The 24013-nt window shown below is 39.0% G+C and overlaps 1 protein-coding gene across 1 annotated transcript; it reads left to right on the top strand.

The window, feature by feature from the left end:
• The first annotated feature begins 395 nt into the window (after nucleotides 1-395).
• On the top strand, nucleotides 396-19678 carry timeless (timeless circadian clock). The gene is made up of 30 exons (XM_012881074.3): nucleotides 396-582; nucleotides 1306-1438; nucleotides 1551-1704; nucleotides 1843-1957; nucleotides 2095-2157; nucleotides 3877-3978; nucleotides 4077-4232; nucleotides 4317-4450; nucleotides 6254-6341; nucleotides 6433-6609; nucleotides 8032-8249; nucleotides 8334-8437; nucleotides 9746-9915; nucleotides 10008-10133; nucleotides 10300-10451; nucleotides 10680-10777; nucleotides 10869-10989; nucleotides 12999-13200; nucleotides 13757-13896; nucleotides 14009-14088; nucleotides 14167-14290; nucleotides 14379-14461; nucleotides 14602-14756; nucleotides 16492-16711; nucleotides 16854-16922; nucleotides 17037-17155; nucleotides 17845-18118; nucleotides 18737-18785; nucleotides 18895-18971; nucleotides 19177-19678. Exons 2-30 carry the CDS (start codon nucleotides 1357-1359, stop codon nucleotides 19305-19307), a joined length of 3783 nt encoding a protein of 1260 aa, XP_012736528.2. The 5' UTR covers nucleotides 396-582; nucleotides 1306-1356; the 3' UTR covers nucleotides 19308-19678.
• Nucleotides 19679-24013: the final 4335 nt, after the last annotated feature.

Below are 24013 nucleotides of genomic sequence, written 5' to 3'. Positions count from 1 at the left end.
ATACCACAAAAAATGTCATTTTTAAATTAGGGGGGCATAAACAGGCGCAAAATTACAATTGTACCACGTTGAAACATGTCACTGAGGTACCAGTAATAATTTGTGTTACTGGACACTGGTTTCCATATAATAATTATAATTCGAAATAAAAATAAAACATCTATTTCACATTTTACACACATTTTAGCTTCTCTGAGGTGTTTGCTTGTACAACGATGCATGTTGCATAGTTTTCTCACACTGTTCCATAAATCGGCTGCTGTCTTTTCTCTAATTAACTTGAATGTTGCCTTTTATCTGAATATGCCAATAATATTACTTAATCTAATCAAATCTGGTGTGTCTACGACGTGTTTATGCCACGGTGATGCCTGAAAGACCAAACCCAGGGCACAGAAGGCATCCAAGGAAGTGACGTAGTTCCACTTCCGCTTCCTGCGTTTTGGCTCGGTGTTTGGCGCGGAGTTTGTGAAACAGCAGGTGGGAAACAGCCACAGAGAGCCGGGGAAAACTTTAAGTTTATTCTCAGGTTAGAGTTGCATTCAGCGCCCGGAGCCTAAAAACAGCCGAACGAGATTCTCGGTATGTTGTTTTTGTTGTTTAATGTTTAATAAATTTTTAATAAAATAATTTATTTCGCTGTCGTGTGTTGTGTCGTAAGCTAACTTCTCCACACACAACACTGGCAGAATGCGTGGAGAAATGTTACTGTTTTATGATTTTATAGCAGCCCTAACTGGGAAGTAGTGTAGCGGTGATGTCTTTGTTAACTAGCTCTGTGGTTTTTCTTTAATTTGGTTTAAACCATGTTAACGCAGCACACTTAGAAATAACCAAAAAGTCCAAAATCAAACTCATATACAAACATATCCCGAGTATAAATGTTTATGTTGAATAGAACTATAAACCTTCTGATTTAGTTCAGTTGTTGTTTGATCGTTCGTCTTTTAATTATTAATTTAAGTACTATAAAACCTCTGGAGAGGGGGAACAATCTTTTTTATACTTTTTGAACAGAAGTAGAAATTTTAAATCAGAAAATGAAATAAGAGTTTCCCGGCTTGTGCTTCCAAGCACACGTCCATTACCTCTATTTGATTTTTATTCAGCTCAAAAACATGCATCAAACTGCATGTAGTTGGCTGATGCGTTTATGGATCACAGTCCACTGGTCATAGCTATTTAAAGGGAAATAAGCTGATTGGTGCATCAATAATTGCTTATTTCTCTGAGCTGAACCATTTGAATAAAACACACAGCAGGGTGTCCTTGGTGTTAAACCAGCTTCTGATTTCATCCGATAAGGCTGAGCCTCTGATCCTGAAGGTTGGCTGATGGTCTATAAACCCAGTCAGGATGAACTGTGAGCTTTTGGCAACATGCAGCGCTCTGGGTTACCTAGAGGGAGATAATTATCACAAGGAGCCTGACTGTTTAGGTGAGTGCCTTTTTAAATTACTGTATTAAGATTGAAATATTTAGTAAAATGGGTATGTTTATTTTATTTAGCTGAGCTCTACTGAAACATTTCCCCCCCACTTGTGGCACAGAGGGCGTAAAGGACCTGATCCGGTATCTGCGTCATGAAGATGACACCCGTGATGTTCGGCAGCAGCTCGGCGACAGCCAGATTGTCCAAAATGACCTCCTACCAATTATCGTGCAGTACAGACAGGACAAAGCCTTGTTTGATGCCTGCATCAGGTACAACCATCTATCCAGCTTGACAGGTTGTTATGGTGATGTATATGTTTGCTGACAGTGCAGTAGTTCACACAGAAATGTCATGCTAAGAATAATTTTTATCCTGTTTTTTTTTTTTTTTTTTTTTTTTTTTTTCAGGCTCATGGTTAACCTGACCCAGCCTGCGATGCTGTGTTTTGGTAAAATCCCAGATGACCCAGTGTTCAGGCATCACTTTATGCAAGTGACTTCTCATTTACAGGCCTATAAAGAGGTAGATTTTCTAACATTGTGGTGTGAACTCTTTGATTTTATTGTTTGGGTTTTAGTCTTTACTGTAATACAACAACCCCGTTTTTTTTTTTTTTTTTTTGTTTTTTTTTTTTTTTTTGTTTTTTTTTTGCATTTTAGGCTTTCGCCAGTGAGAAGGTGTTTGGGATTTTAAGTGAGACGTTGTATGATCTTCTTCAACTTGTAAGTAGAATTATTATTATGATTTATTTTGCCAAACCTTTCATACAAGTTGAACTTCTCCATTTGTGTCGTGTCACAACCACAGACAAATGCGTTTTTGGGAGATTTTATGTGAAAGAAAAATCTGAAAGCTATTCAACATTAAGAAGTAACTAGTAGATAAGGTCAACTTTCTTGTTCATTTGTTTGCTCTCCTGTTAAAGCCCCAGATGTTGTCAAAGAGCATTAGTGATCCTGCAGCATCACATAGACCAAGGCACGCTGCAGGAGAATTTAAAGCAGCATCCCCAGCTTTGAACATCTCGCATAGCTCTGTTCAGTCCATCATTTGGCAGTGAAAGCAGTATGGCGCCTTAATGCTACCGAGACATTGCTGTCCACATTAACCGACAGGCTGTACAAGCAGAGCATTAATCAAAGAAGCAGCCTAGAGGCCCCTGGTTACTCTGGAGGAGCTGCAGGGATCCACAGCTGAAGTGGGAGAACCTGTTGACAGAAAAACTGTGTATTGTTTACATCACAGATCTGGTCTTTAGGGAAAATGGGCATTAAGAAAAGTATTGTATTAATAGGGCTGGACGATATAGGAAAAAAAGCTTATCGATAAAATAGAAATCATATTTATCGATAATTATTAACAAATTCAAAACATTTTTTGTGCAGCCCTGGTCATTTTATGCTGTTGCTTAACGACTTATTTTTAGATGAAGAACAATCAAACAATGAATCAAACTCAACCCTTTATTCAACCAACTTTTTTACCAAAACTGCAAGTTTTTAAAATAAAAAGAAGTCGCGCTCTGTGAACTCTTTGAAGGGGGTGGAACTTGGAGTCGGCCTGGGTCTGCGTTTGTGATTGGTTGGGGTTAAGTAATGACTGTAATATTAACTTACATTATATATTGCATTGTAGCCTATTTTATGTATATATATATATCTATATATATATATATCTATATATATATATATCTATCTATCTATATCTATAGATATCTATATATAGCTATATAGATCTATATATATATATATATATATATATATATATATATCTATAGAGATAGATATATATAATATTGATATATATATATATATATATATATATATATATATATATATATATAATATTGATATATATATATATATATTATATATATATATATATATATATATATATATATATATATATATATATATATATATATATATATATATATATATAGCGGTTAGAGCATTGACCTTGGGTTCTGAGTTCAACTCCCACAAGCTGCCACTCTTGGTCCCTGAGCAAGACCCTTAACCCCCAATTGCTCCCCAGGTGCCGCACAGTGGCAGCCCACTGCTCCCCAAAGGGGATGGGTTAAGATGCAGAAGTGAATTTCTCCATTGTGAGATCATAAAGTTCAATTATCATTATTATTATTACACAACACAATTCTCACATATTTATCTGTATAAAAATTGGAAAACAACGTATTATCTTCTTTCCACTTCACTATTGTCCACTCTTTTGTGTTGGTCCGCCGCATAAAATGTCAGTAAAATACCCTGAAGCTTGTGTTTGCTGGCTGGCAAGGGTATAAAAACTTTTGCAAGATTTTAAAACCCTGACATTTTTGTCTTTTGAAGGCCAGGACAGTTGTCTTTTTGTGATGTGTTTCTCTCCTTTTCCTGCCACACCTTCATTCATTCATTCATTCATTCATTCATTCATTCATTCAGGACTGGGAGCAGAGACAGGAGGAGGACAACCTGCTGATCGAGAGGATTTTACTGCTGGTCAGAAACGTGCTTCACGTACCTGCAGATCCCTGTGAAGAGAAGGTTGGATTTTTGCGCCAAGAGACAGACACCTGACCCTTCTTCTGCGGGCTCCCGCCTCCTCTTCTAACCTGTGGCGCTTTTTTTTTTTCTGCCGACAGAAGGTGGACGACGACGCCAGCATACACGACAGGGTGCTGTGGGCCGTTCACATGAGCGGCTTTGACGACCTGGTCAAGTTCCTGGCGTCGGCTCAGAGCGAGCAGCAGTGGAGCATGCATGTCCTGGAAATAATCTCCCTCATGTTCAGAGACCAGGTCGGGTGCTGAGAGCCGTTTGCCTCACGTTCATAGATCTGCAGGTGGTCTGGTGCTCAGCGCTGCCCGCTTTTCACTTTGCAGACCCCCGAGGCGTTGGTGAGCGCCGGTCACGCCCGTTCGGCGGAGGAGAAGCAGAGGGACTCTCAGGAGCTGGAGGCGCTGAGGCGGAAGGAGCATGCAGAGAAACGCTCGCGCACGCTGCAGAGAGGAATGAGGTAAAGAAACGTCGCTCTTCCTTAGACTCCACTTTAAAAAGGGTTCTGCACTAATGCGCCAGGTCACTGGATGTCCACAAGTTTTTTTTTCTCTTCATTAAATGCACTTAAATCGAAAGAAATTCTCCTTTTTCTATTTTGTTAATGTATGAACCAACAGCTTATTTTTTTTTTTTTTGATAAACTTTTGGTTTAAGTTCAGTAAAAGTCAAATAAGGGTTCATTTTGAACTAAATCAAAAACCTCTACCTCTTCCAAAGATCCTTACGTACATCGTTTGTTACAAGACATTTAACGATGGAAATAAATTGAATGAACAAACTAAGTTTGTTTTTTCAATTTATTTATAGTTTGGATGTTTTCTAGTCAGGATCAGACAATCCGAGAAAATGTGAGCGGCTGAAAACGTGGATGTGAGTAGCGGTCAGTAATGCTCTGATTGTCACGTCTTTCTTTCAGTAACACCTGAGGCGGCCCTCAGTTGTTAAACTTGACATAATAATTCAATTCAGCTGGGTTTTCATTAGCCTCTAAGCCATAATCATCAAAATGATCAGAAAATAAACAGCTGAAATATATATTATATCTCTATTTAATCGGTTCAGCCCAAATCTGGTCTTGTTGTTGTGACGTGAAAACAGAAACCACTGATTGGGCAGAAATTATCAACAGGATGTCATCAGATGAACTCCCTCAAAGGTTGAGGAGTGTAAATGTGTGCGCTGTTTTTTATTTATTTTTTTATTATTAATCTACGAGTTTGGTGGAAATTATGTGGAACACAGAAAATCACTTAGAATCCTTTTTGAACACAGTTATTTAACAAATACTCTTTTTTGCGTTTGGAAGCACGTAGCTTTTAAGCCGCTTTAAGAAAATAAGTGTGTCCTTGTTAAATGGAGTAAAACTGAAAATTTTTTCAGAAATTATTTTTCTCACCAGTTCCATCGAGTCTATGTTTGTTAGAGCCATAATTGACACATTGATTTGATTAATTACAGTCACAGAAACCTCTATGAAGCAAGGCGGTGTGAGTAAACCCTTCCTCTAAAGCAGGGATGTCAAACTCATTTCTGTATGGGGCCACTTTGGCGTCATGAAGTCATTAAAAGGGCCGGTTGCACGTGTATAGACGATACTTTTCATTTCATAATTTCATTCCAGTTCACATAGAAGTATAAAAAATACACAGTGACATGTAAGTAGCAACCTTAGGTACAGTTTATACAATTTATCTGCAAAAACAAAGTTGATATTGGGGTGAGTTACACTTACAGGAGGCCGGATTCGGCCCGTATGCCTTGAGTTTGACACCTGTGGTCTAAAGGGAAGCTGGGTATATGGCTTCTGTGCTTCTTTCCTTCACATTCATGTGGAGGAAATACGCGGTCGAGGGGAGCAGGAAGCTGCAGGAAATGGCTGATATGAGTGGAGTTATGTTCGCACAACTTATTACAGCCCAAAAGCACTGAAAATGGATTCACTATAAGCCGTCATGGTTGAATATGGTGCATCCCGGATGCAACTTTAACCTCCTGCAGATCAAAATGATCTCTAGGGAGGATGCCTTAAATTTTAAAATGTGTTATTATCTGCGGAGGGCTACTTTCACCTGTCTGTGGGAGAGATGATCTGTACTAGATCGACTAATGGAGCGTGGGCTGAACAAGTTTGTTCCCACATTCTTAAAGCTTTCTCTTCTTGTAACGTTTTAGGCGTCTTCTACGTGTTTCTTTGAATAAACTGCTGTACATGTGTTCTTAATAAGCTGTAAGTTTTGTCTTGCTGTTTTTTCTTTTTCAGACACTCTCGCTTTGGGGGATCCTACGTGGTTCAAGGCCTGAAAGCGATCGGAGAGAAGGACGTGATCTATCACCGAACCCTTAACGACGTGAGTCCCCAACCTACACAGCCCCCCCTCCCTCCTCTGATGAGACGAACGCTCAACAGCGGCCCAAACCTGCTTGCTTTTGATTTTGTAGTTCAAAAACTACACTCACGACCTGGGGAAAGCAGTGAGACGTGTTCCTAAGAGAAATCGACAGGCCCAGGACTGCAGGGACCAACGGCGCTCGGCCTTAAACGTTCGTCTCTTCCTGCGAGAGTTCTGCATCGACTTCCTGGAGAACTGCTACAATCGACTCATGTACCTCGTTAAGGTCGGTGAGGGGAACGCAGACGGTCTTTGTTTGTAGCGTGCGCTTAGACGAAGCACTGTCCAAACAGAAAATGTTAAATTCTGTTAATTAACCCCAAATGAGGTGGACATCGATGTCGTCTACGGTTTCTGCCCAGCCTTCCAAAGTCTGTAAAGGTTTTGATTTCAGTATTTTCCAGGTCTGGGTAAGTGTGGAAATAGAAAGGAGTATAAAAAAATATTCCGGGCTTTAGTCCCAGAATCTCTGCAAGGTCTGACAAAGTCCTAAAAAATGTAATAATCATTTTAGAGCTGTTAAATATGTCCAGTTTACCATACGGGGTCCTAAATTTCCATGTTACTTTTGTACATTTGTTCATTCATTCCTATTGCCATCATGCTTTTGTTATTTCTTTTTTATGAGAAATACATTAGCTGCACTTATTCAAAATGACACAAGGGAACAAAAGGCCCTGCTGAAAAGGATTAAATGAAGCTGTGGGAGAACTGTGCTCCTTACTTTAAGACGTTCTACCCCAAACTTTCTCGTTACATTATTATTGTCATTATTTACGTTAGCAGCTCTTTGTCATTAGAAGATTTATATTTCAACAGGTTTGGCAGCTAAAACCTGTCATTAGTAAAAATTGTAGGGTTTTAATAGTTTAGAAGTAAAACGTGGTGCTGGAGCCAAAAAAAAAAAAAAAAATCCTAGAATGTCACACATTTAACTTCATCAAATCCCAAATTCTCTTTTAATAAAATATCTGAATTCCCCTAAATTACTTTACCATAACATTTTACTGTCATGTCTGCTTCCTTATCTACCTTTTTAGTTTCACATCCTGAGCCTAGCTATCTTACAGCAACATGTGGATGCATGATGGTTCACAACTGAGGCAAACAACAAAACTTTTGTACTTTAAACTTAGCAGGAAAGCACCTGAGAAGTGTTGCTCTCTTCTGTCTTATTTCTTTACTCATAGTCTTTTGTTTTGTCGTGATATTTGTAGTTTAAATATTTATATCCTATCATTATAGAAATATCTGCTGTAAATGTATTTGTTTTACTTGTTTATATATTTTGGAACTGTAGTATTTGTACATTAAAATGGGATGAAAATCAGAAAGTCTGAACCTGTAAATTGTGGAATTATGAAAATGGAATTGTAGAGGAAAGCTGCATCTGTAGATTATTTTGCTTTGTAGATGTAGTTATTGTTAACTATCAGTAAAATGCTGTTTAAATGAGAGCAACGATTTTTTTTGTGCTAAATTACAAATCAAAACATCTTAAGATGGCATTTTTTTAATATTATGCTCATTTTAACCTATTTTTACAGATTCTTTTGAGAATTAGATTATATATATATATATATATATATATATATATATATATATATATATATATATATATATATAATTTCTTCTTCTTCTTTTCTAGGAAAGTCTGATCCGTGAGCAGACGCAACAACACGACGAGACCTATTACCTCTGGGCGCTCAGCTTCTTCATGGCCTTTAACCGTGGCAACGGTTTCCGTGCCGACTTGGTCTCAGAGACCATGTCTATTCGTACGTTTCACTTCATTGAACGCAACGTGACGAATTACTATGAAATGTTGCTAACAGACCGCAAAGAGGCCACCTCCTGGTCCCGCAGGTATAATCAGCTGGAATGAGGACAAATGACTGATTTATCGACAAGCTTCTTTTCTCATGTGTTCTGCCTTTTGTTATTTCTCAGGATGCATTTGGCTCTAAAGGCATACCAGGAACTGCTGCTAACTGTGAATGAGATGGACCGCTCCCCTGATGAGAGCATCCGTCAGAGCTCTAATGTCATTAAAAGTAAGATGCAGCTCATGTAGGTTAGTTAGGAGGACTGGTTTACAAACGCGCTTTTTTTAAAATCCCAACACAAGTTATAATTGGGTGCTGTAGCGCAGCAAAGAGTGCCTTACAAAAATTAAAAACAGACCCCTAGTCTGCCAAAAAAATAAAACAACAAGCAAGAGGCTAAAAAGCCAAAGACATTTAATCTGCCACGTTAGACGCAACATACACGACTGTCTCAGAAAATTAGAATATTGTTATAAAGTTCTTTATTTTCTGTAATGCAATTAAAAAACATGAAATGTCATACATTCTGGATTCATTACAAATCAACTGAAATATCGCAAGCCTTTTATTGTTTTAATATCGCTGATTACGGCGTACAGCTGAAGAAAACTCAAAAATCCTATCTCAAAATATTAGAATATTTCCTCAGACCAAGTTAAAAAAATAATTATAACAGCAAAACAAAATCAAACATTTGAAAATGTCCATTAATGCACTCAGTACTTTGTTGGGAATCCTTTTGCACAGATTACTGCATCAATGCAGCGTGGCATGGAGGCAATCAGCCTGTGGCATTGCTGAGGTGTTATGGATGCCCAGGATGCTTCAATAGCGGCCTTTAGCTCATTTGCATTGTTGGCTCTGGTGTCTTTCAGCTTCTTCTTCACAATACCCCACAAATTCTCTATGGGGTTCAGGTCAGGGGAATTGGCAGGCCAATCAAGGACAGTAATGCCATGGTCAGTACACCAGTTACTGTGAGAATCTTATGTCGTCTCTTAACCACTACCATACTTGTGATTTAGTTTACTGAACCAAGCTGAGTGTTTTTCACGGCTCAGGAAACCCTGCGGTGTTTCGAGTTAATTAGACGATTCAAGTGATTAGTTGAATAGCCTACTAGTATACTTTTTCACAATATTCTAATTTTCTGAGACGGTCCTGTAGCTAAATTAGGCGTAATTTGTCTTAACTCTGACCACTAGATGGCCTGAGGATTAGATTTATGGTGTGTGAAATATGCATTGACCAGCGTTCGTGGGATATGTAGAGCACTTTGGCTGCAAATGTGCCTGAAACTGCTTCAGGTCTCAATGCAGCAGTGGTCTAAAAGAGGTAAAAACCACAGAAAAAAGCTAGATTAGTACCTTTTTTGCATGAAAGGCTGACACACTAACCGCTAGGCTAAACCACGCACCTCTAGATTAGGACATTTTTGTCTTCAGTTTACTTTTAGGCTTTTGCAACATTCTGAGTGATATGTGTTTTTAATGTTTGCTGATATCTGAAGCCTCATCTCTTTATGTCGTCATAAAGGTAACATCTTCTACCTGATGGAGTACCGGGAGATTTTCCTGACCTTGCTGAGAAAATACGACGAAACCAAGCAGCCGCACTCCTACCTCAAAGACCTGGTGGAATCAACGCATCTCTTCTTACGCATGCTGGAGCGCTTCTGCAAAGGCCGGAAAAACTTAATCGTGCAGGTGAGTTGTATTGCGTCCCCCGGTGGGTATCCGGACAGCATCGTTTTAAAGCATCTTGGAGGTGTTGATATTTTCCTCTTTTGTGTCTTCAGAAGAAAAGGGTGAGGCGGAGGAAGTCTCAAGGTAAAAAGAAGCAGTCGCCTCAAGAACCGAGTCCAGAAGTGCTGCAGGAGACTTGGAAGATTGTTGAGGAAGAGCTGAGGGCAAGTGGGTTTCAGGTCAGTGTCAGAAGTGGCCTCCAGGGGGAGCAGCAGGCAAACATTTATGAACGCTGTTGACGAGGCTTTGGGCAAGCCAGTCTGATAAAATGATGCGATGCTGAACTCGATTGATCTAGACTCAGAGCGTTAACTAACCACCGTCCTTTTTGTTCTCTGTCTGCAGCTCTCTGCGTCGTTGGCTGAAAGCATCGTGCCTTTTGATGCCGCGTCAGAAACGCCTCTTGAGGAACAGCGAACTGAGGCCATGATACGAGTGCAGGATGCTCTGCTCGCTCGACTGGGACCTGAAGCTCTGGCACTGCTGCGGGCAGCCAGGTCAGGACGACGACCACGCCCGTTTTTGTCGTTCTCCGCATGATAATAAACTTTATTCTTTGAAACTGACTAAATTGTTTCTCATTTTAAAGTGATATACGGACAGGCAGCAAGTTGTGAGATTTAAGAGCCAAATGATTTCAATGTCCTTTTGTTGAAACATCAGTTCAGTTTTCCTTTTAAGGAGTTGAACAGCCGTAATTTGAGGTGTTTTTCCGTTACATTCAGGGAAGTCTGGCCAGACGGTGACGTGTTCGGTTCGTCTGACGTCGAACCTGAAGAAGAGCTGGATCTTCTCAAGCAGATCTTCCACGCCAACCTGCCAAGTAAGCTTTTAATATGATGTTTAAAGCCGTGTTTCACTGCTGCTCTTATTTATTTATTTTTAATAACTTTTTTTTTTCTCCCTCATATCAGGGCGATCTCCTGAGACTGTGGCCGAGGAGGAGGAGGATGATGGAGCGGAGTTAGAAGAGGAAGAGTTAGAGTCTGTCCAGCTTTCTGAAAAAGAGTTCAACTTTCTGGACTTTATCAAGAGGTGAGGAAATTGGGGCTGAACGATTTTACAAAATAATGTAATTGCGATTTTTTTTATTTTTCTTAATATTGCGATTTTTTTCCCCCCAGTTTAATTCATCATGTCTTTTTAAACATATACAAACAACAAATCAATTTGTTTCCTCGCCGTGTTGATCAGTTGCAAAAGACCCACAGCATCTAAACTCGGAGCAGAAATGATTGCGTTCTGCCTACGATATAATTCAACCAAAATTGCAATTTTTACTTATCTCTGCATTAACCACAAGCAACAAAAATGGCGTCTAAATAAAGATGTTTGTAAAGAAGGACTATTTAAAACAAGAACTTTTAATGTTTTTATTAATCAGAATATTATTCAAGAGAACAGCTTTTAATTGATTTGGACATCAATCCTTGTTGGACATAAAATTTAACCAGTCTATGTATTAAACTGTTTGACCAGAACTTAATGCTATGTATGATTATATAAACTCTAAAACAAGTAATAAAATTAGATTATCTCACTGCAGCAACCCTCTTCCCTTCCATGTGAAGCAAACCCACTTCAAACATTTTATTGACACCTAATGGACGTGTCTAATTCACTAATTGTTACATAGCCAAAAATTGCAGACCTCTGCGATTTGGAAATTGCGTTTTTTTAAAATCGCGATTATATTGAAAATGCGATTAATTGTTCAGCCCTAGAGAAAATGATCCTAGTTTCTCCTTTACAATATGCTGGTGAAGATTCTCAGTCATCCAGGTCATGATCATTCCAAAAAAAAAAAAGTTAAAAAACAAAACAACTGGACTTTTTTTTTTTTTCCAAAAGTTTGATGACATTTCACTTCCCATCCAGAAAGCTTTCTCAATTCAAATGTCTGGAATAGTGTGGAGTTCCAAGCTTTATATTATTGCCCAAAAACTTCTTGTTATGGCTTAGATAACGTGCAAATTAACCCAAAACTGGTCCACCCCTTTGCTCCCAAAACTCCAGACATTTGAATTGAGAAAGCTTTCTGGATGGGAAGCGAAACGTCTTCAAACTTCGGAAGAAAGTCCAGTTGTTTTGTTTTTTAACTTTTTTTTGGAACTCTTTTACATTAACTTTAAGGCTACGTTCGCTCTGGATTAAGATCCTCTCACTGCATTTAGGAGCAGCCAGGGCATGGGTGATCTCTGGGACGTCTTCTGGGGTGCGTGAAGGACTCTCTGGCTGCATCGAAGAGAATTTATTTTATTTATTTATTTATTTTCTATTTAAAAGGGAACAGTGTACAATAATCAACATTAAAGCAATGTAAATGTACCCGAGTTAGCTAAAGAGTGCTAATTTTCATCGGTAGTCCCCCAGCCAGGTGTAAAAAAGGCAACCTTAAAAATAATCACAAGTATAAAATCACAAGATAAGATTACAATGCCAATTACATAAAAAACATTATTCATGTAAAATAATTATAAATTATAGAATCTCATTAAACACTATCTCCACACAATTAACACCATGTCATGATCTAAGCCCCTGGCACACACACAGAGAACTGGGTAGCCCAAGGATTAGGGCCCCCTGCTGGGCAGAGAAGCGCAAACGCATCCAAATTGCATAGACTGGTTGGGGTGTGAGTTTTCCACGCTGCAGTCGTAATGTTACATTTATTTCTCAGGCGGCACTGAAACTCGCGGTGGAGGGGCAAAGATGTTGCATGTTTATGGGGAAATTCTGCAGAAGACACGTTCTAGTGCAGAATTGATACCCGTGGGACAATGTATTATAGGAGAAAGCTGTAGAAAAGGACAAACAACAGGAAAAAACGTTTGTGAGTAGCAAAAAGGCAGTAGTGCCTCACTTAATGAAGGTATCCTAGATCTAGCGTGACAGTTCAAACTCATTTGTCCTAAAGGATAGCTGTAAGATGGATTAAAGGAGGCCATCAGTATAAGGATATAAGTACGTATATTCAATCCATACGTATCATTTTGAGGTCGTCTTAATTGAGATGTTTCCTTTTCTGTTTGCTGTTGCAGGTTCGCCAACCCCAGCATCGTGCGTCCGTATCTTCTCCTCTTGAAGTCCTATTCAAAAAACACGCCTCACACCAACCATTGCATCGTGCGGATGCTGCACCGCCTGGCTGTTGACCTCAAGATGGACGCTTTGCTTTACCAGCTGTCCGTCTTCCATCTTTTCAACAAAATCCTGAATGATCCCGCCGCAGCTGCTTACAAGGTGCGGTAGTAATGGTCTGGATCTTATCCCATTGTATCGTCTAGTTCTGTTCTTACTTGTTGGTGTCCTTTCTTCCTTCCCTTGCATTCTTCTTTCCTTTGTTTCATTTCCTTCCCTTTCTTTCTTCCATGTCACCTTTTTTCCTTATTTCCTCAATCCCTCATGTCCTTTATACTTTCCTTCCTTTCGTTCTCATCTCTACTTCCTCCTTTGTATCTTTTCTTTGTCGTGCTGTTCATTTGTTTCTTCCTTCTCTCCTTCCTTCCTTTCCTTGTCTTCATCACCTTATGTTTCCCTCGTTGTGTCATTCATTTCTTTCCATCCTTGTTCTTTATTTCCCTCTTTGTTCCTTCCATCCAGGTTGAATATTTGAAGCCTCCCCACAGCAGAAATACCAGCCATAAATGAATAACGACCTTTAGTATTTGATAGCATTGAAATGAATGTAAAGGACTGAGAGCTCTGGATAGTTGGGTCTGGAGCAGACGTGCAGGAATGGAAAGCCGACCGTGGATCATATACAGGTGCTCAATCTTCTCTTCCTTTCCCTTCACAGGAACTCGTGACCTTTTCCAAGTACGTGCTGAACCGCTTCTTCGCCGTGGCCGCTCAGAACGACAAGGCGTACGTTGAGCTGCTCTTCTGGAAAAACGTGGGCGCCGTGCGCGAGATGACCGAAGGCTACGCCAAGGACGGGTGCGTTGGTGGCGCTCTGTTTTGTTTTGTCCATTGCTGGTTCAAAGTTAGGGACGCAAGGAGAAATCCACGACCTTAAAGTGTCACACGTCGCTGCGATTCAATGTTTCAGAGAGGGAAAGAAGCCGTCGTGGACTGAAGAGGAGGAGGAGGAGCTGCGGAGGCTCTACATGGAGCACCTCGACTCTGAAGGTTGACATTTTGCGCGTTTGTAGATGCCTTTAACTCTGAACTCTGCCACTGACCGTTTTATTCTGCTGCCGTGCGCAGTGCCAGACATCGTGGAGACCGTCATCCAGTTACTGAGCAACAGCAGCCGCACGCGGCGGCAGGTGGTGACACAGCTGGTGCACATGGGTCTGGTGGACAATGCCAAAGAACTGAAGAAACCGAAGTAGGCAATGTGGTTTATGTCAGTGGAGCATTATGTGCACAAGTGTGTGTACTGTAGAAAAAAAACTAAGTTATTTTTTTATTTAAAGGAAAGGTACTCAGATCGTTTTGTGGACTGAGGAGCAGGAGCTAGAGCTGGAGACGCTCTTCGAGGAGTACAGAGACTCTGATGGTATTTATTTATTCTCGTCATCGCTCAAATGATTTGTTTGGACGCTGCCTGTGTTTCCTGTAGCGGCTCCTATGAGGGATGCTGCTTTAAAAAGGTGATGTTTGAGTGGATTTTTATTTAAAGAGCTCGTGTTGACACAGATGTGCTGGGGAACATCATGAAGAAGCTCACAGCCAAGCGGTCTCGAGCGCGCGTCGTGGACAAGCTGCTGAGTATGGGCCTGGTGTCCGAGAGGCGGCAGCTGTATAAAAAAAGAAGCCGCGGCGCTCATGGGAAGAGCTCCGGAAAGGGCATGGTGAGTTTATTTAGAGGTACTTTTTTTTTATTTATTTATTTTTTTTCTATTGGTATGCACCAGAACAGTCTGACCAGAAACGCACCAATCCAATATTTTTTTTGCAGTCCCTGAATGCACCATGGCTAAGAAGGGAGTTCATGCTAGTAACAACACTCTTCTGTGTCAAAGTCATTACTCAGGGAAGGACACTGTTAGCTGTTTTTAACATAAATTTTGTGTTTTATGTCAATTATTTACAAAGCGAAATCAATGGGAAGCACAAAATGGATTTTCATTACCAGCTGGATATAAATAAAACCTGACAGCCATTTGGAAATCTGCCTATTACTTTCTCTGCTGAGTAAGTATTTAACAATGCTGACAGCAGGCGTGTTGGCAAACGTTTCCGTTGAGTTGTATGTTTGAAAAAATAAATAAAAATGGTTTAATTGAAAAGAGCTACAGAGCGTCTGGAAAATTTGCACAGCACTTCACTTTTCCACTTTTAATTTTGCAGCCTCATAGCAAAATAGATTACAGTTCATTTTCCCCTCAAACCTTTAAACACAACACTCTGTGAGGATGATGTGAACAGAATATTAGTATTTAGTCTTCGCTCAATACGTGTTACGTTGTTGATGCACCTCTGTCAACACTAACAGCCTCAGGTCTTCTGAACATGTAGCCAGTCAGGAGCTTGGCACTTTAATCGTTAGCCAGTTTGGTCCGTTCCTCTTTGCAGAACCTCTGAACGCTCCATCAGTGTTGGATGGAGAACAACAGTACACTGTGAGATGTTCTGGCCTTCATGCTTGTAGCTGTTGTCCTGCTGAAAGAGGATCTGTGGTCAAGCACACTCTGGAGTAGGTTTTCATTCAGGATGCTGACAAACCTCCCCACAGCATGATGCTTCCACCGCCATGCTGCACTGTAGGGATGCTATTAGCTCATGATGAGCGGTGCCTGGTTTCCTCCAAACATGACCCCTGGTATTCAGGCCAAAGACTCCAATCGCTGTCTCATCAGATCAAAAGTCTTTAATTCTTATGAATGTGTCTCATACAAACATTTTAAACGCCTATAATTAGAGATTAGTGGCTGATCTGAACTTTTGGACCTTCTTTGAGTCTCGAATTTGTGTGAAGCTCTGCTGACACCAGTTTAATTCAATTCCGATTTCTCTCTATGAAATACAATATAATAACATGTAAGGACAGTATTGAGACAGTTTAGTTGTCTTGCTGATGGAGCGGTCATTAATTATTTCCCTCAGAAGCAAAGGTGGTAACATGTGTGTGAGACCAGCTGCTACATAACCAGGTTTTACTGTTATTTTTAAAACAAAACTATTTAAATTGGCTTAAGATCTTTATTACCGATTGGCACAATAATAGCGATATGTGTGTGTGTTGCCTGAGGAATGTAGACCCTTTAGTTCTGAGATTGGCCTTCCTGTTATCTGCTAATAATCTGTTCTCTGAGCCTTTTAAAACATTTCTGTGCTTCCTGCGACTTTATTTTTAAACTCGTTAGTGTTTCTGATCCTCCATGACGATGACTGACATTGCCAGCACGACCTGGTCGCAGTTAGCATGGTGTCTTCACGGATGGATAATAATCCAATCAGATGTTTACGTTTCCAACCGGCCTAATCTCCTCTCAAGCTACAACTTTGCCAAGTTTAGGAAAAATCCTATTTCTGTAAGCTTCAAGTAGAATAAGGTAAAGCAATATGGTGTAATTTCTCTTCCAGACCGAGGAAGAGTTCTTGACTGGAGTCACTCAAGGCTTTCCAGATGATTCTATGGATCAGGACGATGAAGATGAAGAGGACGTTGAGTCGGAGGATAGCGAGGAAGATGGAAATGAGAGAGAAACACCGCAACCTGTTAGGAGGAGGAGTCAAAACTTTAACCTGACAGCAGAGCGCAGAGCAGACATCAGCACCATGGTAAATGCTCTGCAGCGAGACGGTAAGAATAAAAACCAAAGCAAGACCAATGAAATAAAGTTGTAAAGTACATAAATGTAAGGTTTTTCTTATTTTTAGGGCTATTAACGTGATCTTGTGTTTACACTCGTAGCAATCAGTTGTCATATTTTGTTTTATGCCAGGCTTGGCTGGACCGTTGTTGTGGCTCCAGAACTCTTTAAACCGAACAGCAAACGGTCGAGACGAAGATGGTGAGTAAGACTGTTTATTCTGAGGGGCTGTTTTTAAATAAAGTCGCATTCATGAAAAAAAAGTTAATTTGATTAATGCTGCTGGTGACGTTCTGCCCCATTTTTCTCCCCCAGGTGTGTCGCAGCCTGTTCCGCTTGTGCCTTTGACAGAGGCAAATGAAGACGCCATGGAGAACCACAACTTCCAGAAGCTGCTGTGCAAGCTGGGAATGAGACCACCTGAAAATGAACAGGTGGGTCTTTGTGTTTAAATGTAAGCTATACGTCACCGCAATGTTAGAAACTTTAGTTTTGTCAGTAAGATAAGCTGAGATAGGATGGTCACATTTTTATAAATGTGCTTTTTATTCAATATTTAATGAAGGATATTTATTAGATAAATAAATATTTCCCTTTACAGTCCCACAGAGGCTAAACGTGTCTCTGCGTTTAGCCCATTGCTCAGGGACCCAGGGTGACAGACTGAGTTTCGAACCGGCCACCTTTGCGGTCTCTCCAAGATGCAAACCACTCGGCCACCACTCCCATTAATTTAGTCGTACAGTAAATAGATTGAATAGATTACATTTTAACTAATAATTTATCAGCCTCTCCCCCATCCTTACTACTGAACTGGCTTAAGCCAGTTTACTAGCAATTTAATTAATGTATCATTTATTTAGTCATTCAGTGAAGATTAATTTAATGTTAGTGTTCATATGCTTTGTTTATTTAATAAATGAATAAATATATATTGTTTAATTAATTACTAAATAAATTATTTGAATGTCATTCAAAAACAAACAAACAAATATTCAAAATTATTAAATATGTGAACTTATTTATTGGGGATATTTTATTGTTTGATAAATAATTATTACATTTTAAAAGTACTGCTATTTAAGTATTTAATTTCTTATAATGTTTTTTCCCATGTAATTAGGAAACCTTCTGGAGGATTCCGGGAAACATGAGTCCATCTCAGCTTCTGAGTGCAGCGGCAGCATTAACCTCTGGACAGGATGGAGCTGAAAACCTGGAGGAGCAACAAGGGTCCAGAGACTCAACAGAAGAAACGCCAACGCAGGCAGAGAAGAAGAAGGAGGAGGAGGAGGAAGAGGAGGAGGAGGAAGAGGTCTCCACTGAACAGAGAGCTCAGTCTCTGAGAGCTCTGCTGCTGGCTCGCAGTAGGAAGAGCCACCCTGCTGTGGATGCAGGTACCGATGGAAGTTTCTTCTTCAGCTCAATTTATTCACAGCTTTCCTGACGTTGGTCATTGAGCACAGAAAACCTCCATAGCTGCTTTCTTTGTCTTGTCTAACCATATATATTGTGGCTCTAATATCCCTAAGGAAAAGCAACTTCAGAGGCAGCAGTTCAAACCCACAGGCTTAAATAGTATACACGTTAGCTCTGTTCCTCTGGAAGTTGCAGATTAAAATAAAGGTAAATCTTTGCTCTGGAGGAACAGTGATGCTGATTAAATGATTTCTAATGACTCTATTAAAAAAAAACTGTAAAGTCCCTCAAGCGTCTTCCAGATAAAAGCATCCTTTTGGAGGAATTTTTTATAGAAATCAGAAAAACAATGCTACTTTAGAAAAGAAGTAGGATTGAGGAAGTAGGAAACTACACTTTCTCTTTTTTATAGACCCAGATCATTTCTGGTTAGCCATTTATTTGACTTTTTTTGGTAAAGTAGCTCTGCGTGTCTAGGTGACTGAACTCCATAGGAAAGCTCACATTTAAATAAGTATTAGAGTCTATTGATGAAAACTTTTACATCCTAAATGAGGTGACAATTTTATTCTAATCTCGTTTCTTTTGTGTTTTAGATCCGACGTCAGATGTAAATGGTGATGATCCAAGCAGTGTAATAGAGAGGTAGGTTGTCACCGCATGATGGTATTTTTCAGTGAATGATTAGAAAAACCCTCAGCTGTGACTCTTCTGAGGGTTCTTCATTTTTCACATATCTGCTCCGATCCAACAGGTCCCTGGAGAAGACGTCAACTAAAAGAAGCAAAAGGAGGGTGTTGGATGATGATGATGATGATGAAGAGGAGAAAGGTATTGGCTTTTTATTCAACATGTTAGCAATATTTAAAAATGACTACTAATTCCGACTTATTTCATAGTTCCCTGGATTTACTGGACTAGTCTTTGTTTTGATTTGAACTGATCAGAGCAATAAACAGAAATCCTATTATTGTTTTTAATTTTGTAAAATTGGTAACATTTGAGTAACCTGGATATTTCTCTTTTTTTAAAACAGAGAACGATTCCACCAATGCCATGGATGTTGATCCAAATAAGGATGCAGATTCCGACAGGGAGGATTTCTCGGCTCCGGTGAAGCGCAGGAGGAAAATGGCCCTAATTGATGAGGACGAGGAGGAGGATTAGTAAAAGTCTTTTAATGGACAACAAACAGGAAGGTCTCTCAGGTTACTTAGAGGCGGATTCAGTCCTCTGGAGGTCCAAACAGCAGACAGGATTACTGAAATACCCAAAAACGTATTCCTAATGTAAATATATATAAATTCTATGAAGCAATAATTAATGTTAAACCTTTAGTAGATCATTTCTTTCTATATTTGGCTTTTTTTATAGATATAATTTCCCACTCTCTTGCATTCTAAGTTCTTAGAGTTAAGTGTTCTTTGCATGTTTGTATACAAAACGTTGCTCTGTAGCTTTTTTCATGGGTAAAAGTGCTTGTTCTCACATGTACAATTATATGTGTCAGTAAAGCTTAAATAAAACAGATGTCTAAATAAAAAAAGCTGCTTCTTGCGTTGCATTACATGCAGCACACTATTCTAACACAAGGGGGCAGACATGTTATCCCCTTCGTCACTTAAGCATATGGTTATGGTCTAACTATATGCTGTATAAATACATGAAGTGTAGATTTAATTTGTTTAATTAACAGTTTTGGTATTTTGCACACACAAAAACAACAAGTTAAAAAGCAAAGCAAAAACTTCTACGTTTATTTTATATTTTTTGGCAACCTCTGCTTGATTTTCTTCCACATGTGCAGCTTGTATCACATTTCTGCAGTCACCATGTACAGCGCTGTCAGTTTTCCTTCTGGGTCGGAGGCGGTGTGTTCTCCTCACATCTGGACTGCATTAGCAGCTTCCTGTCACAGCATCTGCTCTGCCCCCACAGATTCAAAGGAGACCTCGCAAATGCTGTCATTAGATGAGCAAAGTAATGCGTGGGTCTGGCTCATAAGTGTGCATGCTCGATGGTAAATCACTCGTTCTGAACTGGGAAGCTTTCAAAGTTTAAGCTTTTAGATTAGCTAATTGGTAAACACTATGACTGGCTCTTTGTGAACAGAGGCTGCAAGCTGGATTGCTGAAGTGAGAAACAAATGGCTTGTAAAACTAGTGGTTGACAACTCAAAATTTTAAGTTGACACATTTTCAACTAATATCACAGTTCAAATTGGATACTAAAATTCTTGGGGTGACAGGATAAATATAATTTGGTAATATAAAATTAGTCTTAGTTTTGCCTTTTTTTCTTTCCAAATTTTTTTAATGACAATCTACAAGTGTCAGAAAGTAGAAAAATCATACATGGTTTTTAATCCTTTTATGATAAAACCTTTGTGGCGTCCCGTTGTGAACCACCTCCTTTTCACAACCAATTACAGCTTCAGGTCGTTCGGGGGTATGTCTCTGCAAGAGGCGGACATTTTTGCCCGTTTTGACATTAGTTCAAGCTAAATCAGATTGGATGGATTGCTTGCTACAGAATCTCAGTCTGGACTTTGACTAGGCCATTCTAAAGCATGAATATGCTTTGATCTTTTCCATTGTAGCTCTGTCTGTATGTTCAGGGTTATTTTCCTCCTAGAAGATGAGCCTCTTCTCCCATTGCAAGCATTTTGCAGCCTTGGAGAGATTTTATTGACCTGTGTTTAGCTCTGTTCATCTCCCCAGCATTCTGACCAGTATCAGTTTCCCTGCACAAGAAAAGACAACCCCACGTAATACCGCCGCCATTCGGTCTCAACATAGGGATAGTGCATTCAAACTGTTGGGTTTCCACCACACATGGCGTTTTGCATGTTGGTCAAAAAGGTAGAATTTTGGTTTCATCTTCAGTCTTCAAGATGCTGCTTGTTCACCAATTTTCCCTAACAGCCCTGAGGCATTCACAGAACAGCTGGATTCATACACAGCTGGACTCTATTTATTAATAAGAAGGTGTTCTGAGGGCGAATTATAGCAGTTGATTTCATTTGGGAGTAAAAGCCCATTGGTGGATTAAAAAAAACATGCATGCCAAACTTGTCAGATGTTTATTTGGAAAACAATTGTTGCAACTTAACCCATTGAAATAATTCCAGGGATATAAATAGGACATTGCATCGTCATTAGATTATTTGTAATTTCTGTAAGTTTCATGTTTTTGGGCACAGCACAAGTTGCGTAAAATACCAGGGAAGGCACTCATGTTCTTTCAAGTCGAAGCAGAGAGTATATATTAACACACCTCCAACCATTCTACAGGTTGCCTTGGGTTAATTTACAGGGAAGCGTGCTAGGCTTTTCAGTTATGAGGCAGAATATTTATTACTGATTAAACTGCTTTCCTCAGAAAAAGGTTATTTCCCACAAGGCTTCTTGGATTCGGTTAGCATTTCAGGTTGCAACACGTTCATGTTTTTTAACTGTCTGCTTTCTGACAGGTATATCGGTCTAATACTGTGGCTGGTTAGTATGAGTACTTGTACCTTCACTTTGAAAAGGAAAATTAGAAAACAAACAGAGATTATAGCATTTTTTTTTTTTTGTATACCGTAGTAATAGACTTTTAGGCAAGGTTTAAAATTTGCTTTTTTTTTTATTTACCGTAAAAATCTAGAGTAAACTATAGCTCCACATAAGTGCATCTGCATATACATAGATGACTGTTAAATAGTTAAAAACATGGTAATAACTACTTTATTGACTATACATTGGCAGTTAAAGTGCATTGTTCAAATGGTTCAAAGACTAAAATGCTTAAACTTTACCTTGTAAAATAGTGATTCTACGTTAAACATCTGAAAATGCTTTTCACATTCCCTTTTAACGGTGTGTAACTTATTAATGAGGTATTTAGGCCATAAGTAACAACATAAGTAATTGTCTTTGAAAAGGATGTGATCAAACATGAATTATTGTGCAAAAATCATTGAGTAATGATATTATGTAACCACATCTTTAACATTTAATAGATTGAATGACGCAATATTAACTCCATGCGTGTGCTTAATCATCAGGCACTTTTATAAGGTTGTTTGTGAACTCAAACAGCCACCTCCTGTGAGTCTGGCAGACACTGTTAAAGGAAAACTGCTTCTACAGCCAATCCTGACAGCTGCACTTCATTCCTGAACGATCCAGCAACATCTACTGGGTCCTGTCTGCAGCTTTTTTTATTCCCCACACCCATCAGAATTCACTTTTTAAATGGAAAACATGAAAGCAAATAAATTAGCATCAGTTAAAGCTCCCAGCTTTCAATTTTAAAACCTGGATTATTGTCCTAACATCACGGAGCTTATCGAGACTGACTGAAGTGCTTTGTGTTAACGAGGCCCTTATTAAAAAGTGCTGAATGCCAGTTCCCTGTTACATAATGAACAAATGAAACACGTGGCTTTGCACCAAAATGAAACTTAGTTCAGTTTAGTTCAGTCGCAATGCACTTTACAAAAAATAATAATAAAAATAGCCCTAAAATGTAGGCGTTTGAACCATTCTACGGAGGCTAATAAGAGTTTTTATGTTTTTAAACTTGCACTCCGATTATTAAAATCACATCCTGCCATCCAACGGATGAAATGAATGTTTGCTCAGATGCCTTGAAAAGCTTTTACAGTGAGTCAGACGACCTTACAAGTAATAAACTAAATTAAATAAACTGATTAGTTTCAAGGACAAAGATAAGTGCCTGATTACCCAAATTGCGTTTAGAACCCTTTTAGAGTGTTTGTTGTCAGATTATCACCTTTCATAAAAGCGAATAGTATAATTGTTAAGTCTGCATTTAAACTTATCTAGTCTGAGTAAACATCCTTAGTGTCAGCCTAAGGCGTGAGCAGACAAAGCAGTAGCAGTGAGATCTCACCACCAGTTTTCACACAAGTCAGGTTTGCAAATGTTTGAGTAACACATCAGTATAACTTATACAAAAGGAGCCTTCTGTTTGATAGCTTTCACCCTCTGCCTAGTCTGTATTAACAAGGAAATATATCTAAAGAGAGGAACAAAAAACATTTTTGCAAATGTTTTTCTACTCCCTACTCTCACAGAATCCCATAGGATTTGGTTGCAACAACAAGCAGTTTTCTGGCTGAGTGAAAACGTTTCACAGGTAATTCTGCAGTCAGTGGATGTACTAACACTATCAACTACTGGGAAATATATATATATATATATATATATATATATATATATATATATATATATATATATATATATATATATATATATATATATATAAATATATATAAATAAATAAAATGCAAAATATTTCAGCACATGACTTTCTCAGTACTTGATAGTTTTAGAACATAACATAAACGTATATGGCATTTGACATTTTAAAAGTTTTAAGCCCCCCCTTAACATGAGAAAATCCTCGTTATTCGATGCCCTTGTTACTGGGGGGAAATAGGGAGTACCAATATGGCGGCTGGTGGCTTCAAAGCGACTCGTTCTAACAGCCGGCGGTTAGCACTCCAGTGTATTATATAGCTCAGTGGCTCAAACCTCCAGTAAAGGGCAGTGATTCAACATTACAGTGAAATACTTGCTTCTAGACAGCGTTTGGCCCATAATCTGATAATTTTATGATCAGTGGTTGTGGTGCATTATAGGACCCTGTGGTGCAGGTCAAAGCTTTTGTCCTTTGTGTAATTAAAAAAAAAAATTAATAAATAAATTACTTTTACTTTAATACTATAAGTAGTTTTGAAACCAGTACTTTATACTTTTACTTGAGAAAAAGGTTTGAGTTGATGCTTCTACTTCTACAGAAATATTTTTAAAACTCTAGTATCTATACTTCTACTTGAGTACTAGATGTGAATACATTTGACA

Source organism: Fundulus heteroclitus, chromosome 20 (assembly GCF_011125445.2).
Source record: "Fundulus heteroclitus isolate FHET01 chromosome 20, MU-UCD_Fhet_4.1, whole genome shotgun sequence".
NCBI lineage: Eukaryota > Metazoa > Chordata > Actinopteri > Cyprinodontiformes > Fundulidae > Fundulus > Fundulus heteroclitus.
Note: the sequence above shows the minus strand (reverse complement) of the source record. Positions and strands in the feature narration are given on the sequence as shown.

Excerpts from the sequence above, each read along its gene's own strand:
- timeless (XM_012881074.3), top strand. The coding sequence starts at position 1,357 with ATGAACTGTGAGCTTTTGGCAACATGCAGCGCTCTGGGTTACCTAGAG. Across the intron at positions 10,134-10,299 it reads TGAGGGCAAGTGGGTTTCAG|CTCTCTGCGTCGTTGGCTGA; the intron begins GTCAGTGTCAGA and ends CTCTGTCTGCAG. Across the intron at positions 14,089-14,166 it reads GGAGCACCTCGACTCTGAAG|TGCCAGACATCGTGGAGACC; the intron begins GTTGACATTTTG and ends TGCCGTGCGCAG.